Source organism: Equus caballus, chromosome 15 (genome assembly GCF_041296265.1).
Source record: "Equus caballus isolate H_3958 breed thoroughbred chromosome 15, TB-T2T, whole genome shotgun sequence".
Taxonomy (NCBI): domain Eukaryota; kingdom Metazoa; phylum Chordata; class Mammalia; order Perissodactyla; family Equidae; genus Equus; species Equus caballus.
The window spans coordinates 25,223,319-25,241,800 of NC_091698.1; the positions used below are offsets into that span (position 1 = coordinate 25,223,319).

At 42.7% G+C, this 18,482-nt stretch overlaps 1 protein-coding gene across 9 annotated transcripts in view; it reads left to right on the top strand.

Annotated features, from left to right (window-relative positions):
- AFF3 (ALF transcription elongation factor 3) overlaps positions 1-18,482 on the top strand; it is a 573,872-nt gene that overhangs the window by 542,910 nt on the left and 12,480 nt on the right. For all 9 annotated transcript variants that reach the window (XM_070236083.1, XM_070236085.1, XM_070236086.1 and 6 more), the window contains 4 exons: positions 534-732; positions 2,975-3,096; positions 12,082-12,145; positions 14,708-14,844. In XM_070236083.1, the coding sequence (XP_070092184.1) occupies positions 534-732; positions 2,975-3,096; positions 12,082-12,145; positions 14,708-14,844 (522 nt within the window). The remainder of the gene's footprint in view (positions 1-533; positions 733-2,974; positions 3,097-12,081; positions 12,146-14,707; positions 14,845-18,482) is intronic.

The window sequence follows — 18,482 nt, forward strand, 5'->3', positions numbered from 1 at the left end:
CAGTTTTCTGTTCTGTCTTTATTCTGATCAACACCTGGTTAGCTCAGAAACCTAACAACTGAAAGTGGGCTTCATGCTTTGCAGGTTATTCTGTGATTCTGCTATTCTCCATATAATAATTAGTTCAACTCAGGTGTTAGCAAAAGTCCAATCAGAAGTGGAGAAGTTATATATCATTTGATTGACTTTCCCATCACTTGCTGGTTACGCTTGTTAGGAAAGCAGTAAGTTGTTTGTTGTGTATTTTGGGATCCTTGGATGAAGAACTCTGAAAATCAAAGTCTTATTATTCTTAGTCATTTAACTCCAGAATTACGATTCATCCTGATAGGACGAGCAAAGAAACGACGAGTGAAATTTGCTTATTGATTGTTAGGGTCCTGATGCCATAAAATTGTTTCCTGGTATAATAATTCCCCATAAACGTCTTCCTACCAGCAGGTTTTAAATGGGCGGTTTGGATCATATATAAAACATTTACCTTTCCCTGTGCTGACTGTGTGACATTCCATTACTGTGATTTCCTTTTTCAGCTTGGCAATACCAATAAATAAAAATGAAAAAACGCTCCGGTCACCCATCTCACCCCTCTCCGACGCATCCAGGCACAAACACTCCAGCGAGGACTTCACTTCTTCCAGCAGATCCACCAGCAATGGGCTGTTCACTTCCTCCTCCAACAAAAAGCATAAGACGGAGAACCAGCCGCAGCCTCATGCCGGAGACCTCACGGTACGTTGATGGTCTTCCTTTCCCAAATAAATGAGCAGGAAATTAGCACACCCCTGTACCCTATCTGCCCTTAGCCCAGGAGTCTAAGCACATGCTTGAGGTCCCACACAGAATCGCTAAATGCTCAGCTCTGGGAAGACCTGGCAAAGGAGGCGCCCCCTCACCTCTCCCCACGGAGAGCTGCCGGAGGAGAAACCGGAGGAGTTATCTTACTCTTCTGTTAGGAAGCCTCTTTGTAGGATTTCATTTCCCATTCTGAAAAGAAACAGCCCCACAGTAATACTATCCCAGGACCAAGTAAATTGGGAGTTTGGGAGCAACCAGCCTTTTCATTTGAAAAGACTCCTTGCCCCAAGACAGACTTAGATCTGGGCTGGAAACCCCAGGATTGCAGGGCTCCCACTCCGCCCTTGGTGACCAGTGTAGCAGCCACAGGATGGGACTCTCACCACCACCCCTCTTCCAGCGACCTTCTCAGTGGGGATTCCAGTCCCCTGCACTCCTCTGGGGACTTGAGTCCACAGTCCATCTAGCCTCATATCTTAGTTGCCTGTGACCTTGGGCCAGTTGCTTAATCTCTCTGAGCCTGTTTCATTTGCAAAATGGTATTGATAAGTTTTAAATGAGACAATATCATCTAAAGAATCCAACACCTTAGGGACATGGGACACCTATGCAACTAACTCTACCTGTTAGTTCCACTTTACCGCCACCCTCTGTCTAACGGCTGGTGGCCCTGGACCATGCATCCTCTGGGATGCATTATTTAATTCTAAACTCTCCCCACTGAGTTCTCCCAGGTCACGGCGCCTATCAAAGCCAGCAGGGCTTGTGAGGTAGGGGGAGATGAGACATGAGTATAGGGCTCGGCAAAGAAAGGTAGGGGCCAGGATTTATTTCATGAATTAAAGAGGTAAAGTTGGTAGAAGGTCCTGCAAGAGCCTAAATCTTATTATATCATCAGGAAATTAACCCACTTATGCACCCTCATTTGGGAGCAATTATCTTTAATTATAGGCTAAAAAAGTCTGAGAAGACCTATTAGAAAAACCTGAAATAAAAAGCTACCAATTCCAATTTAAAAACAACAAATTTTTCTTTGCTTCTAGATCCTTATATCACAAGCAGCTATGATGTGCAGAGAATCGTAAACCAATGGCAGACTTATTTAGTTATTCTTTCACTGAACAGAGGTTTATTGATCAGGTACTGACTGTGTGCCAGGCACTATGCTAAGCTACAGAGATGCGATGATGATCTAACAGATGCAGTCTATGCCTGCGTGAAACTTACAGGCTAGCTGGGGAGAGTGGCTTCGACAAGGGCTCACATCCCGTAATCAACCACCATGCGCCCAAAAGGAAACGCATGGAGTCCTAGGGGCTCTTATGACAAAGAGGCTTGATCTACGCAGAAAATCACTTGTAGTTAAAGAAGCATTTGTGTACACTCCATTTTAATCACCTCGGAGGAATCAACTGGAATTTCATAACCAGACAGTTGTTTTACAATCCATGTGTTTAGCACACAACAGGTGCTCTGTAATATTTGTATCTCCAGGAAATAGGATTTTTTAATTTTTCCACAGATCAATAGTGTTCCTTTTTAAAACACATTTTATCTGGCTTCTCCTATTCTTCGCAGACAGCTCATGAGAACCAGCCAATTTGTAACCTGAATGACTTCTCTGTTGCGAGGGATGATTGCAGCTCGGTGGTTCTGAAAGTTTGGTTCCCAGATCAGCATCCCCTGGAACTGTTAGCAATGCCTGATCTCAGGCCCTAGCTCAGACCTGCCAAATCAGAAACTCTAGAGGTGGGGCCCAGCTGTGTGTGTGTTGACCAGCCCCCAGATGACTCTGCTGCAGGGTCAACTTGCAGAACCACCCGTCTAGCCAACTGGGATAAGTTAAGCACCTGAGTTCTAAGCTTGAGCCTCCACACACAGTAGTTACGTGAGCTTGGGCAAGTGACTTAATCTCACCAGGACTCAGTTTCTGGATCTGTGAAAGTGGGCATACTAAGACTTCCCTTTCGATGCTGTTGTAAGAATGACATTTGACAGCGTACGTAAAAGCCCTCAACTTGAGACCTGAAATGCACGTATTTCTTCTTCTTTATTTAAACAAAAAGTACCGTCAGTTCTAACATGGAACATAGAACACAAGATACTCTCTTTAATGGGTTGCTCTTTCAGCCAGGTAGCAAGTTTCTCAAAGACTGGTGTGTTGTTTGTTGTTTAGAAAGCCGCTCACAACAATTCCGAAAACGTTCTCCACAAGTCACGGCCACAGACAGAGCCGTGGTCTCCAGGCTCCAATGGCCACAGGGACTGCAAGAGGCAGAAACTGGTCTTCGATGATATGTGAGTGTGGACTGTGGATATGGGGAGGGCAAGGTAAATAAATGGAAACTCCACAGGTAGATGGGTTACATGCGTCTAATTTACAGTGTAGCCATTTCTGCCATGTGACTTGGTCAGTTAAATTGCCCTCTCAAAGGGATTTAGAGCTCAATTTTGAATGGACCCCTGAGTCCTGGGTGGAATTTTTGAACAGACAGAACAACCAGAGCTAATGAGGTTGTATCCAGAATGTCAGAAAGCTAAGGCAAATGGCAGTAATGAATCTTAACGTTTCTAAGCACCTGTATTTGGGGCTGTTGGCGGTTGTGTGCTACCAGAAAGAGAGGCATTTTTGTTTTTGTAAATTATAACAAGCAAAGAATAATAGTAATTCACTCCTGAAAGCTTTTTTCCTCTAAACTGCTATGTTCTCCATAACAGTGTAAACAGTTCTTATGCAGAAAAAAATATCCTGTGATCCTTCACCCAATCCCTTCGCTGAAACCCAAGTATCACTTCCATTTCCAGCATCAGTTTAAAAGGAGGAGAAATAAGAGAAGAAGATGAATAAAAATAACATCCCGGAATGCTCTTGAGATGCTGAAAATGACAAATGAGAAATGATAAAAGGATACTGAAAATTATTTAGGTTCTTAGGGAAAAAATATGTATCAAGGACAAGGCTGGAAAGCAGAAGACAGGGTTTCAGGAGTTCAGTTGAAGTCTGTTTTCAACTTTAGCTGTTCAACGAGCGTCCAATACATGTCTGTGTGAGGCGCTCCATTAAATCCTGGGGTGGAGCCGTGTGCCACAGTGGAGAGATCCCACCCTCTGATTGCTTATAGGCTGCCTGAGAGGACAGACTGTGAACCACTAACCCACCCAAGGTCGGATAATTAAAGAGTGCTAAACGTCTCCAAGTCCCAGATTCCTCATCAGAAAAATGACAGTTATGACACCGGCCCCCCGGGGCTCTCCTAAGATCCAGTGAGACGGCCTCTCCTCAGGGTGATGATCATCTGGAGAATTAATTGAAAGCACTGGGAGGGACAGATGACTCTTCATCCTCATCTCCCTCCCATCCTCTTCTCCAGTCCTAACTCACCCGGAGTATAGACAAGGTCCGTTTATTCACCTCTGTAGACTTCTCTGAGAAATGAGAATACCAAGTTGTGGTCCTCAAGTGTTGTTTGGACTTCCGTAGCTAATTAGGACACAGGATTTTGAGGCTGAAAACCAAATCCACATTTTTGGTTGGTTTGTTTCACTTACTGAACACATTCCGAGATAATTGGATTTACAAAAGTTTGAGTGGCCCAGGAGGACATGTGTTTCTCTCCCCTTCCATGGCTGCTGCAGCTGCCGGGCCCACGCACACTCTCCTCCTGGCCCTCGCCACCTCGCCTTCCTCTCTTCTTCTCCACTGGCCTGGCTAAGCAGCAAGGGAGGTGGTAATTAATCCCCGGGGTGGGGGGGTGTATAATGGGAGTACAGTCAGTTGGTCAACTACATACGTAACTAGGGTTTAGTAGTGTAAATGGTTCACATGAGCTTTAACAAAACATTTGTAAAAGTAGAATTGTGTTTAAGGACCGTATGGAAATTTGCATTCAGAAATCATAACCTAACAACAGGATCAAACAGAATGTGCATTAGACGTGAAGGTGCTCAAAACATCAAACGTTTCCAGTGGGTGATGTTAAGGGCAGGGTATTTCAACATGCGCACGTATGGAAAATTAAAATGTAAGGAATTTTCCAATGTATGGACCAGGAAACTAGGTCAAAAACAGCAACAACTAAATGGTTATACTTCGATCTGCAGTTTCTTGGACTATTTACAATCGGAAATGTTTCTCAATCTGCTGGGGCTGCAGCTGATATAATTTTGTCACTATTTGTATCAACGAAGAGGCTGTTATCATTCGTTCTTCCCATTAGCAATATGGGTAATTTTTCTGCCTGACAGCTACAATAAAACTGTTTCTCCTTTTATGGATATAGATATAATAGATTAAAAAAGCACTCTTACATATCCATCATATGGAGGCATGGATGTCGCATTCCAATTGCCATGTCTCCCAATTGATATGAAATCCATAACAGTAAAATGAACATCCAACTCAAACAGCCACTCAACCACTGAACTGAGAAAGTCTTGGGAAGATTCTTCAAGCTTGAAAAGCAAAAATAGGCATTGTCTCTTCCTTTAAACAATAAAAATGTGTCCCTGAAGAAATCAGTGCTCTAGGAAATCACGTAAAATTGTGTAAAATGTCTCTCGGGTTTCATCATGCTTGGTACTTACTAAGCACCCAGTACAGTGGCAGGAGCTAGGATGTATGATTAATTAATTCCCAGTCATTAATTCAGGGGAGAAAGAGGCACATGGGTGACCTCCCCAGGAAGGTTCCCTGGGACCATGAAACTTCAGCCTCCTCCTGCACCTGCTGTGTTCAGCTCCCCCCTGCCCCACACACACACACCCCCAGCAGCCTTATTGACAGATGATGGCCTGGCTCCTGTCTCTTTCCTTGAGTTCTCCTCACTGAAGGTATCAACAAGCAGTGAAATAACCAAAGAGAGGCCACCAGGAGAGGAGGAGAAAGAACTAGAGAATTAGCAGCAGAGTAATTTAGAGTTGATGGAAATCCAGTTACAGTGATCCAAAAAGTAGCAGATGCCATACTGTCAGTTAATTTTTAAAGCCACATCATGTAGCTTTTAAAAAAAGTAAACTCATCCTTTTGTATTATAAATACTCATTAATGGTTGAATAAACATGCAATTCAGACAACAGTGGGCGTTCAATAACAAGTGTTGAATGAACCCAGCTGAATTAGAATAACGTTCCCAGGGGGCAATGCCTGCATTTTTTTCTTTCTTTCTCCATGAGTATGAGAAAGCTACATGCAGATAAATTTAAATTCATGGGATTCCAAGCCCCTGTTCCGATGTTACCAATTAAACAGGCACCAGTTTGTGCCTTTGGGAAGCAGGCAGAACTGAACAGAATAACGCTTACCTTCAGACGTGATCCAGGTCAGCCTGTTCTGCATAATTGAGCATCAAAGGGGTGGCAGTGTGACTGCACCTCCTCCCCTGACATTTAGCCATGCGCAACCTTCACTTCTTGACAGCCACAGTTTTAAGGTGACACTGGTGTGATTCCCAAACTCATTTAAAAAAATAAATCTGTAAGAATTTATGTCAATGAGTGACAGCACTTGATTCAAATCAAATCCTCGAAACTGATCTTATTAGTCCAAAGCCATGAGTTGTGAATTACTTGGTTTCATAATTAGTGACGGGGAGTTACTGGCTGGGGAAAATCAGGAGACAACTGTGTCGTGAAGGCCTCGATATAGAAGTCCTGAGCAGAGCTAAGTGGTGAAATGCTTGGCTGGGAAACCAAGCCTCCGTTCCCACCAGCCATATTGCTGTGTTGGGAAGCCAGCGAACCCCGAGCGCCAGAACCGCCTGCTGCTTCCAGAAGGAGCTACTATCTCGTGCCCATATTTCACAAGGGAGAGTCAGTCACAATCATCACATTCAGCCAAACCGCCAAGCATCCCACCTGTCCCCGTGACACCACTAACTGGAGCCCAGCTACTTAAACCTCCCGACATTGAGAAAAGACTCCCTCAGCCACGCCATGTGAAATGTGCCTAGGGGGAAGGAAGAGGGATTTGGCATTTGTGATGTGATTATGCTCAGCAGTCTCAACGCTAAAAGGATTTTAATTTTATAGAGGATGGGAAGATTCCTGTATGTAAAAGGTCGGATCTCTTGCTGCGTGATTTAGTCAAAGGACACCAATTGAAATCCTTGAGTAGGTGATATTACAGCCAAGCAGGGTGGGGGGCTTGCCATGGGCGTCGTTCTTCTCCTGAGGGTCTCCCCTCCCCCATCTCTTCAAAGCTGGACCCCACCTCTCTGTTTTCCTCATAAACCATTACTATGCCTTTATGTTCTTTATATGGAAAATTTGTCTGACAAAAAAATTTTGTTCTAACCAAAACAAAGACAGAGAAAGAAGAAAAAGAACTAAGCTTCGGGGGAAATGGGAGTCGAAGCCTTTCAGGTGTGCCTGGTTGAAATCTTGGTGCTCGGATCATTTTTAAGCATTTTATAAAATCATTTTATTTTAAATGTCGCACCCAGAGAACAACAACAAGTTGATAAGTTTCCATTTCAACAGAAAGTTGCTGCTGATTAAATGATGAAAACCTGCCACGCTTAGCCCGTGCATCCTGGAAGGCACGCGCTGTTTTCCATGCGTGGTCCAAGGGGAAGAGTCATCTGCAAGAGCCTCTGGCCTGTAAGAGACACAGGGAATGAAGGCTCGTGCTTCTTAGAAGCCAGGTTCCAGGAACTTAGGGATCTCCGCCAACATCAAGGTGATGGAGACAAAAGCTGCATCTGAATCCTCGCTGCCCAGATGCAGTCCTGCTTCCCTCAGGAAGCCTCGCAAAGCCAACCTCAGCACCCCCGAAGTGCCCTCATCAATAGTGGCCACTTAGTGCATTAAAAATAATTACTTAACTTCTTACATGTTCTTTTTTGTGAAGAAAGTACCTCAAAGCTTGGGACACAATGACACCCCTGGGGCTTATCAGATGATGAAGTTATTTGGTATGCAGTTGCCTCGTTGTCTGATTTGGATTTCAACTCCCCTAAGAAAATTATCCAGATCTCCGCTGTGCCAAGGAACCTGTTTGTTCAAACACGCTGAGCTCTCGTCCCTGCCAGTTTTCACAAAACAGGCTGCCTCTGCTGAGGGGAGGCGCTGCGCGGAGGCAGGAATTGCAGAAAGAAGTCTGCCAGCCTCTCCGTGGGAGACCGTTCAGCTCAAGATCAGCCGCAAAGGAGAACAAAAAGCAAGGTTGCTTTAAGGCTCCTGTGCCAGAAAAAACATTAGGGTGGCTCAGCCCCCATTGCTGCTCAGGACTAAGGCCCAGTGTTTGTAGGTGGGGGTGGTGAGAGGGAGAGGAGAACAAAAGAAAACATTCTGTTTGGATCAAGGGCTCAGATTGTTACTGATGCGGAGAGCTCTTAGAGATGCACTTGGCTAAGCTGTGGTTTAGATCACTCAAACCCGGTTTCTGAAGAGCCGAAGAGCCCAAGATCCGCCATTAGTTACATGTGTGATGTTTAATTGAACTTTGTTCATGTATCATCATAAAAATACCATCACTGTGAGGAACAATGTGATGAAGAATCTTATCTAAATGAAAAACAAAAACTCTAGGTTTTCCATGTAAAGTAATAGAAAACTAGATGAAAAATCTGTTTGAACACTCAGATAATTAGATTTTCTTGCTGTACCTTTGCCATGTTATATTCTGTAACTGCCCCAATGGGGACAACACTTTTACTTCCCTTCTGACTTGTGCCTGGCTGTGCGAGTGATGCCCGCATGACGGCATGCATCCACAGCGCTGCTGGACCATCTTGGTGACCCCCCATTGGTCCCACTGTCTTTGTAGTGTTCTGATCCAGGAGAGTGGCACTGGAAATCACCTGAAAGGAGAAAATGGGCCCATCGTCCAGCAATCTTCAGTAGCTCAGTGTAGTGAGCCCTCCATTACATGCAAAGATGAGGATTCTGACTAATGTGTTTGTAAATGGCCCCGATAGTACGTTTTTTTCGTCGTCTCAGGTTACTATTGTAGCAGCTGTGATCTAGTCCGAAAATAGATGTTACTTATCCACATACACTATTGTGAGAGTTTGTGACTCAGCCTCCATATCAGGTTTAAAAAACACATTCATATGCTGCAAATAAAAACAACACTGATTAAGGAACACGTATTAAGAATTAGGAGCCACTGCCATCCCTCAGGGTAACTTAGAAGACTAGTAAAAACTATGATGCATAGCTTATCACCAAGAGAATCCTTTCACGAAAAGAAAATGCATTTGAAATGATCATCTGTTAGTGACAAGGTCTACAAAACAGGGCGAGAAAAAAATGACCAAACTCATAGACTAGAGTGTGATGCAGATAATGATGTAGAGAATTTCAAGTTGCCATGGAGATGTTCTCTGGCTCATTGGCTGTGATGCTGTAGCCCATCAGAAGCCACTACTCTCTTCTAAGCTCAAAATGAATTCAAGGGGGATTCATTTACCTTCTACCATGTGCCTAAAACTGCAGGATGGGGAAGATCAAAGAGGCCTAGAGCATGGTCCCCACTGAAAATGGACCAGCTGCAAAGTTGCACACATACCATGACTGTAGCCCAGTAGAGCTCAGAAGGTAATTAAATGCCCACAAATGTAGTGTAAACAAGAAATGGTATTTGAGATCAGGAAAGACAGAGATGAGCTTGGACCAAAGTTACCAGGAAGGCCTCATGGCGCAAGAATTTGAGGGACAGGAAACATTTGCCTCCCAGTAGGCACTCAGTGAATGAGCGCTTAATGGATGAGCGAAGAGGAGAGTGTTCCAGGGAGGAGGGACAAGATGAGCAGAGCTTCTACGACAGAGATGACATGTTAATAAGACAGTGAGGAAACCACTCTGTCTATGCCTGAGGGCCTTGGTGAGTAAGTGATATGGTTAAGAAGGTTAGGCGAGATTCTGAGGAACCTGAACTGAGATTTGATCTCATAGGCCCTAGAAACTGATTTTAGGTCTGGGAGTAGGATGGTGATTTAATGAAAGCCATGTTTTACAAACGTTAGTCAAGGGTTAAAGTTCAGGATGGACTGGAGGGGAGTGAAACTAGAGGCCAAGAGAGGTGACACAAGCCTAGATTTGGGTGGTGGATATGGTCATTGAGAATAGAAAGGAATGTATACGAGGAAGCATTCATAGCTTTTGGTAATGTGGGGAGAAATGGATAGAGATACCTGAACTCCCCTCCTTAACAAATAGGCTCTGGGACCCCGTCTGAGGCTCAGGAGTCTGATCTGGGTTTGGACTAGAGGTAGGGTCTGGTCTTCCGCTTTGGGGCATGCAGCAAAAGGACAAACAAAAAATAATGCAGAGGATTTTTAGGGCAGTGAAACTATCCTGTATGATATTACATTAGTGGATACATGTCATTATACACTTATCAAAACCCATAGAGTGAACAACACTATGGTACAACACAAGAGTGACCCCTAATGTAAACTGTGGACTCTGGGTGATGATGATGTGCCAGTGTAGGTTCATCAGTTGTAACAAATGTGCCACTCTGGTGGAAGATGTTGACAGTGAGGGAGGCTGTGCGTGTGTGGGGGCAGGATGTACATGGGAACTCTCTGTACTTTCTGCTGAATTTTCCTGAGAATCTAAAAATGCTCTAAACAATAAAGTCAGTCCGTTAAAAAACAAAAACAACAACAAAAATAATGTAAATTGCCAGAGTTGGAATTAAAGACCTGACAGTCAATATGTGTTCAAAGGTCAATCTGTGGACACAGAAGGAAAAACGACCATGTAAAGGCAACTGAAAAACCATTCAAGTAGAAGAAATGTGGACATCTGGGAGGTGAACTAGAGAAAAGAAGAGCCAGTAGGATCAGGGCCTTCCTATGAAGGAAACCCCAGGCCTCAGCCACCAAAGAAGACCCATCAAGATGAGGGGAAGCTTTCAGGCCTGCGTGGCAGGAAGAACAGTGAAGGGATAATGAGCCAAAGACAACAAGTTTAATTAATTAGACACATTAAGGAAATCTTGGAACTATGTTCCTCATTTCTGCGTTGGAAAAGTTAGATTATATTCCCGTGTTCCCACAGTACTGACAATATCTCATGGGGAAGTAAGAGACAGAAAAACAGGTCCTTGTCTTGCTTCAGTGATTTGTGACCTGAAACTAATTCTTTGCTATGATCCTGGTTTGTTTCTTTGTTTGATTGATTAAAATCATTAAAATGAGGATAATGGTTTTGGATTGCAATGTCGTTGACACGGTATGCATGGTTTTTCTAATCGCTATTACTGCTTTGGATAAAAAGATGCACTGACTACCTAACATTGCAAGAAGGAAAAAGACCCATTAGAATCTGAAAGAAGGCATTCAAAATAAGCGTGGAACAATAGGTTAAACAGTCCGTGATTAATATCACTGCTTACATCTCCTCTCCCATTCAGGGAGTCCTGCCTTATATTGGATATTCATGAATAGGTCAAGCTTATTGATTTCATAAAGACCCATACTACAGAAAAAAGTTTATGATGATGGCACCTAACGTATTTAGATTTTTAAAAATCTATCAGACTAAGCATTTAAAGGTACTGTATGAGGAGTAGCTTAGTGTCACTTGGGGTCACTACACACACTCAGATCAGTCTCTGGATGAATTACCTTCATCTCCCAGCAGAGTCAGTGCTGGCCAGGGTTATTGCTTTAGTAATGCACATGTCTGCTGTTAATGTTTACCAGCTAGCTAATCAGAACTCTAGAGAATACAAGCCAAGTTTGTATTGTTACAAGGTAGACATCATTTTACAATTAACTTCGTTACAACTGGAGTGGAATCATACGGCCATTATCTTTTTTCATTTTTCACTGTGAAGCTTTAAAATAATTACATATCTAGATACATACAACTCTAGGTACCATTTATGCATATAAATGACACTTATTTTCATAAGGATACATAAATGTACTCACCCATACATATCCATACAATTATTATGTGGTATATTTGTAATCTTTACGTTAAAAAGGGATCATTTTGTGTAAATATCACATGAAATAGAATTTTCATTTGTTTTCTTAAGCAAGGAGTAAAAAATCAGATTCACAAATTAGGCACTGAGGAACCGTGTTAAAATCACTGTAAATGTATACTATCTACATATACTGAGTGTGTCTTGAATTGCTAACTTGAGAAATATAATTGTGGCATTTTACATATAGACAGTAATTTGGAAATGCAAAAAATACTTGATTCCATATCAAGCAGAGTTTTAAAATTGTGCTTCAAGTTTGAGCAAAAGGAAGCAATATTTTCAAAAGATCTTGCCCTTACACACTAATGACATTTAATACCATTCTCTCCTTGTAGGCCACGCAGTGCAGATTATTTTATGCAAGAAGCTAAACGAATGAAGCATAAAGCAGATGCAATGGTAAGACCCTTTTCTTTCCAGATACATTCTTCCAAATTATGTTTGTACTGGAGCTTCATCATTGGGGCAATATAGCTGGGGTAATTATAAAATCTATTACAAGGATGGCTGGGTCTGTTAAATGGAGAAATGTTTATATAATCAAGTGCTCATAGCCCAATAAATTATGACTTCAACCAATAATGTCTGACTGGGAAAAAGCCCTGGATAAACGAATATTTCAATTTAGTCCTAAGGTTTGAATACTAACCAGAGGCAATGGAGGCAGTAGGTGGGAGCATTAATTTCCTTAAAAAAAAAAAACAATCTAGGTTTGCATTTTTCTCTCTTGTTAGCCTGGCCAACCCTTGGCTGGGACTCAGGATCAAAACCCCTTTCAAAAAGACTCAAATATTTCTCCTGAAGCTGTACAACACGGAAATTATTATACTGCACCTAAGACCCTAAAATCACCATGATTTGATTTTTCAAAGAATAACTCTTCTTACTTGGATAATCTACTATTTTGGAAAACTTGAAGCTTTCAGGCAAGAGATAGAAAACTTCTGTTTTTTTCTAAAAGAGATCATATGGTTGTTCCATCTTAAGGTCTCGTCGAAGGGGACTCCTTCCTACCTAGTAATTCTGGTTCTGTTCCCCTGCAGTGTTCATAACTGAGATCAGGGTGCCGGAGATGAATAAGGCATTTCAAATGACTCTCACAGTGTTATTCCCGTGTTGAAAATGGTAAAACCACAAGAGTACCCCCTCCCAGTGCGACTCATGTTGCCCATCAAGCATTTATTTGTATGAAGATCACTGCCTAGGTACCCTAGTGTAAGGGAGAAATAACCACTGAGTATCAGAAAATAGAACAGGGAAACAGGAGATGCAGTTCTTATCTTCACAATCCCATAGTCTGATGGAGAGTTCTGGTCCCCTGAAGAGGCTGATGCGTGGTCACTGCTGGGGAAGGGCATTGAATTTTAAAGCAGAAAGAAATTTTCTGCCTGAATCATCCACCGTTTACCAGGATTATTCATTCAGTGTCATCTTGCCTTAAATGACCTTTCTTATCGACATTCTGCTCAGCCAGGTTGGTCCCCTACGGCCTCTAAGCACAGCTCGCTCAAGCCAGCCAGTGGGCCTTTGCACCTGCAGAGCCTCACACTCACACGCACACTCAGAGCTCCTCACACATACTCACTCACACATTCTCATTCTCATGCACACTCACACCTTTAGCGTCCTCCCCAAATCCAGCCAAATCGTACCATCCCTTCCCAGTGTCATTTCAAGTCTCTTCCCTGGGGCCTCCCCAGCCTCTCTGTAGCCCTGTCACTTGCTCCCTTCCTACCATCTCTTTTGCATTGGAATACTTGCTTTGTATTTTGTTAATCACAGACTGCCTTGCACTTTGAACTATCTTGTGGGTGCACGTTTTCCCTCTCTAATGTATTCTATGTTCCTGGAAGGTGCTTTTCTGTGTCAAACTCACATAGCACTGAAGTGGGTGCTTTAGAAAATACTTGTTGAATGAAATGACTTCCTTAATCTGACAGCGTTGTCAAGAAATATTACTCTATAGCCTATTAGGGTTGTAAGCTGTTTAAAAATTTGATTTGCTAATGAAGGAGAGTTTTGCTCTACATTTCTGTTTTCTAAAGTATCATTAGTGTTGAGAATTTTTTTCAGAGGCAAGCTTTAGATAAGTAGTTGGAGTATTTGTGTAACTCTCTTTTGATTGATGAATGACTATTTGAAAACTGGGGAGATTATGCAATTTAAACTTAGAATATGTAATTATCCACAGAGGGTAACAATGTATAGAACCAGGAACTTGATGTGTAAGTTTAGATTTATGAGAATCTAAGAATATAGGCTGATTCTTGGTTATCCTTGCTAATGTGGGGAAGGATTAACATAAATTTGACAACCTTAGATAATCCAAATTGTTTTTTATTGATTTTCAACTTTGTGTCCCATTTTAGCTAAAGTGAAATAGTGTCTTGAGTTTTATCTTGTCTCCTTTCCCCTCTTCATTCTCTCCCTTAAGTGAGGTCCAAACTATTGATGAAATAACTAAAAAGCGCATGATAAAAGGAAGGCCTGGAGATGTAAATGTCACAAATAATGTAAAAGATAATAACCAAGGCCTCAAACCATCAAAGTTGGAGTATACAAAAAAAAGTGTGAAAACTCTTATATGGAATCAGATTTACCAACTTTGATGTACATTAGCATAGCATGGAGGAACCAGGAGTGAAGTGGCCAGACCACTGGGGGTTAGAAAGAGGGAAACAGGAACAGAGGACCCGTGGATTTCGGAACAATTCTGATTAGTGGTTGTTATGTGGATTTGGTAGAATTCTGTATGTAACCATTTGCTCACTTACCCTAAATCAGTAGCAATTTGTGAAATAGCTAGAGAAGAGAATGTCCTCTTTCTTTCTTCTCTCAGCTCTGTTCACAGGAATTTGGAACTCAAAAATCGGGTTTCTCAAATAAAGTATATAGACTATGTGACAATGGCGTTTGAAAAACTCTGCTTAAGGAGGACACTGTATTAACTCTGTTGATCAGGTGGAAAAGTTTGGAAAGGCTCTGAACTACGCTGAAGCTGCCCTGTCATTCATCGAGTGTGGAAATGCAATGGAACAAGGCCCGATGGAATCCAAATCTCCTTACACGATGTACTCAGAAACGGTGGAGCTCATCAGGTGAGCGCTGTGTTTTCTTGCTGGGGGTCCGGGGGGTGATGAGGAATATATGCATGTACTATGAATACAGAGAAAAGAATGTCAGCCTGCACTGTCAGCTACCAGGAACCAACGCCCACCCCCCAGAATAAGAATGTCAGATTTTGCAAGGCACTTTCACACAGCCCACCTCCGTTGCTCTCTGTGGGAGTGAGGCAGGGCAGCTCCTAGCTCCCGTAACGCCTCATTGCTGCAGAAGGGAAGCTGAGGCTGCATGAGATGTGGCGCACCTACTCCAGCCAGCCAGGAAGGGGCAGATTTTGAACTCATTTCACGTCTATGCTGCTTTTCTTTGAATCTGATTTAGGTTAGTATAATCTAAATTCTGACTCCATCAGTAAATGATTCAAGAGTATTTAATGAAAAGAAAGAAGATTCAGGGGGATTTTCGGAAAGGAAATCCACGCTATGATGTACTGTCTCAGAGGGTACTGGCGTTGTTCTGGTCTAAGACTGGGACATGAGCACCATCCCCCAACCTGAGTTAAGATGTGCAATGTGAGCAGAAGCAGGGTTTCCAACAGGGGCACATCAGGGGGTTGGGTGGGAGACTCTTGTCCTCCATGATGGAGACCTGGAAAGGCACATCTTTAATGTCTCTTTAATGAACCATTAAGGGAATTTCATCCATTAATCTACTGAGAACCTTCATCATATGGTTTGTCTTTTTAGCTGGTTCAGCTGCTTGGGACAATGGCTAATGCCCATTGTGTGAAATAATTCTTCCCAAAACAATCTTTAAGAGACTTTTCTAATTCTGGAATTCTGTGCAACCTAAGATTAGATATTTCGTGCTATGTCCCACCATTCCAGATGGAAGATTTCTAATCATCCCAGGTTTAACCTCTTTGGTCTGCATTGGCCCAGAGATGCAACCTGGTATTTACTCCTTCAGTAAATCGTTTCCAGCCTTGGAAACTGTCATGCCAGCATCATCTTCAAAAAGCACTTCTCGAGAATGTTTTGAAAGTCAACGCTGTCCAGCCATTTTTCTTATTAAAATATTTCTACAACACTGGTATGTTGGTGATTCCTTCATACTGTTTTCTTACACGGTACTGTATTTTTGGCAGAGAAGAAAAGAGATCACCATAGTAAAAAACTTAAAATGACTCTAAGAGATCCTAGATTCTCACATTTCTTCCTCAGAATAAGGCACAGACTCAGATGGCCACAGGCAGGCAGGAAGAAAATGGGTGAAACCAGATGGGCACAAAGCAGTAAGACGCCCTAGAATGTAAGGGCCTTGAACCAGGGATTTTTTTGTTTTTCGTCTGATTTGTCCATTGGTGTATTCCTAGTCCCTCAGCGGTTCCTGGAACACGTGCTCACTAAGTATTTGAGGAATGAACAGATAAGCAGGCCACAGGGCCTGTGGTCAGCTGGAGGATGCACGGGCCCGATGAAAGGCATTCAAATTCTAAAAACAAGCAAATCCCAGCAACAGTAACAGCCTGCTGTGAGTCAAAGACCCCGGGAGGGGCCAACGTGCCGCACCTGCTCCACCCCAGAGTGGGGAGTCTGCTGTCCCCACTGGTGCAGTCACCTTCCTTGGGAGGAGAACACAATCCGTTTTCTAGAAAATTCTGACCAAATAGAATCCCTTAAACTACTCACAAAACAGAGGCAAAAGGAGGTTTATCTGAGTTCAAAAACAGAAAAACCCTTAATTTACCGCTTAAATCTGCATGTTGCCCACCAGGCTTGAGACTTCCCTCTCCCACTGAGAGACACTGGGTGGGGGGGGGCGGGGGGGGTGTGGGCGGGGAGCACTGGCAAGGGGGATCTCCCCACAGGTGTCCAGCCCAGGATGTGCTCTGCGTCCCCATGGACAAGAGAATTCCTTTCTCCACCCAGGAACACCAAGTGACTAACGGACACTGACAAGTGGAACCCTGCCATCACAAATCAAAATTGCACCTCAAAAGCTCTGAAAACTAAATTGTATTTGGAACCATAGCCCACAAAAGTAGGTCAGGATGAGGGACCAGCCCAGTGGCATAATGGTCAAGTTAGCATGCTCCACTTTGGTGGCCTAAGGTTTGCGGATTTGAATGCCAGGTGCAGACCTACACACCGCTCTTTAAGCCATGCTGTGGTGGCATCCCGCATGCAAAATAGAGGAAGATTGGCACAGATGTTAGCTCAGGGCCAATCTTCCTCACCAAAAAAAAAGTAGGTCAGGATCTGACTGCTAAACCTAAACAGAGTGACTTCTTTTTAAAAGAAGAAATTTAAATAGGACCCAGAGTCTCCTAACATAATTGCCAAAATGTCCAAGATACAATAGAAACTCACTGTCATACCAAGAAACAAGAAAATCACAGCTGGAATGAGAAAAGACAATTGACACCAATAACCAAGGTGAATCAGGTGTTGGAATTATCTGACACAGATTTTCAAACAGCCATCATAAAAATGCTTCAACATGCAATTACATGTCCAGTGTTCACTGCAAGCATCTTTGCTGCAGACATCTTTGCCACAACCATTTTAGCCACAAGCATTTTCACTGTGTAACTAATAGGCCGTAAGGCCGTTTTGCCATAAAAGATAAAATCGCAAAAAATAAAAAAGGGATATTGATTAAAAAGGACATATTGAAACATGAAGAAATGAATAACAAAATTTGAGACTATTGCAAAACAAAAATATTTGAATACATTTAAAATGTGTGTATGTCAATTCATGGCAGTACTGCCCTAAGAACTGATTTGATTTTGTGTGTGTGTGTGTGTGTGTGTGTGTGGATTGTACTGAAGCACTTGTCTTTGTTCTGTGGGAAGTGTGCATTTGACTCTGCTCCCTCAGCCCTCTTCTCCTCCAACGTAGTGTGTTTCCAAATAGGAAACCGACTCTTGGGACCAATCCTCATCATCTGTCAGCTCAATAAAGCCATCAATAAAACATCACTGGAAGAAACACTAACTGTTTTAAGACCACCAACACATCTACTCGTTACTGTATAGACCATTATGAGCCCCAGCTAAGATTTATATCATATAAAAATGGGTGTAACTGCGAGAACTTTGTCAATGGGGAAATGAAAACTACCAACAGCAGCAAAAACTGTCAACTAGTTATTTTTTTATTTTTTACAGCAAAATTGCCTTACAGGCAATTAGTTATGTGATGAAAATGCTTGCAGCAAAGATGTCGGTGGCAAAAATGCTTGCAGTGAAACTGCCGGATGTGTAATTGTCTGTTGAAGCTTGTTTTTCTTTTTAATTTTTTTTTTGAGGAAGATTAACCCTGAGCTAACTACTGCCAATCCTCCTCTTTTTGCTGAGGAAGACTGGCCCTGAGCTAACATCCATGCCCATCTTCCTCTACGTTATACGTGGGATGCCTACCACAGCATGGCTTTTGCCAAGTGGTGCCATGCTGCACCCGGGATCCAAACCGGCGAACCCCGGGTCACCAAGAAGTGGAACGTGCGAACTTAACTGCTGCGCGACCAGGCCAGCCCCCTGCGTTGAAGCATTTTTATGATGGCTGCTTTAAAATCCTTGTGGTGAAACTACCTAGAACCAAATAAGTGCAGGTTCTCTTGAAACAAACAAAAAATTAAAAATCACAGCAAAAAAATTATTTTAAAA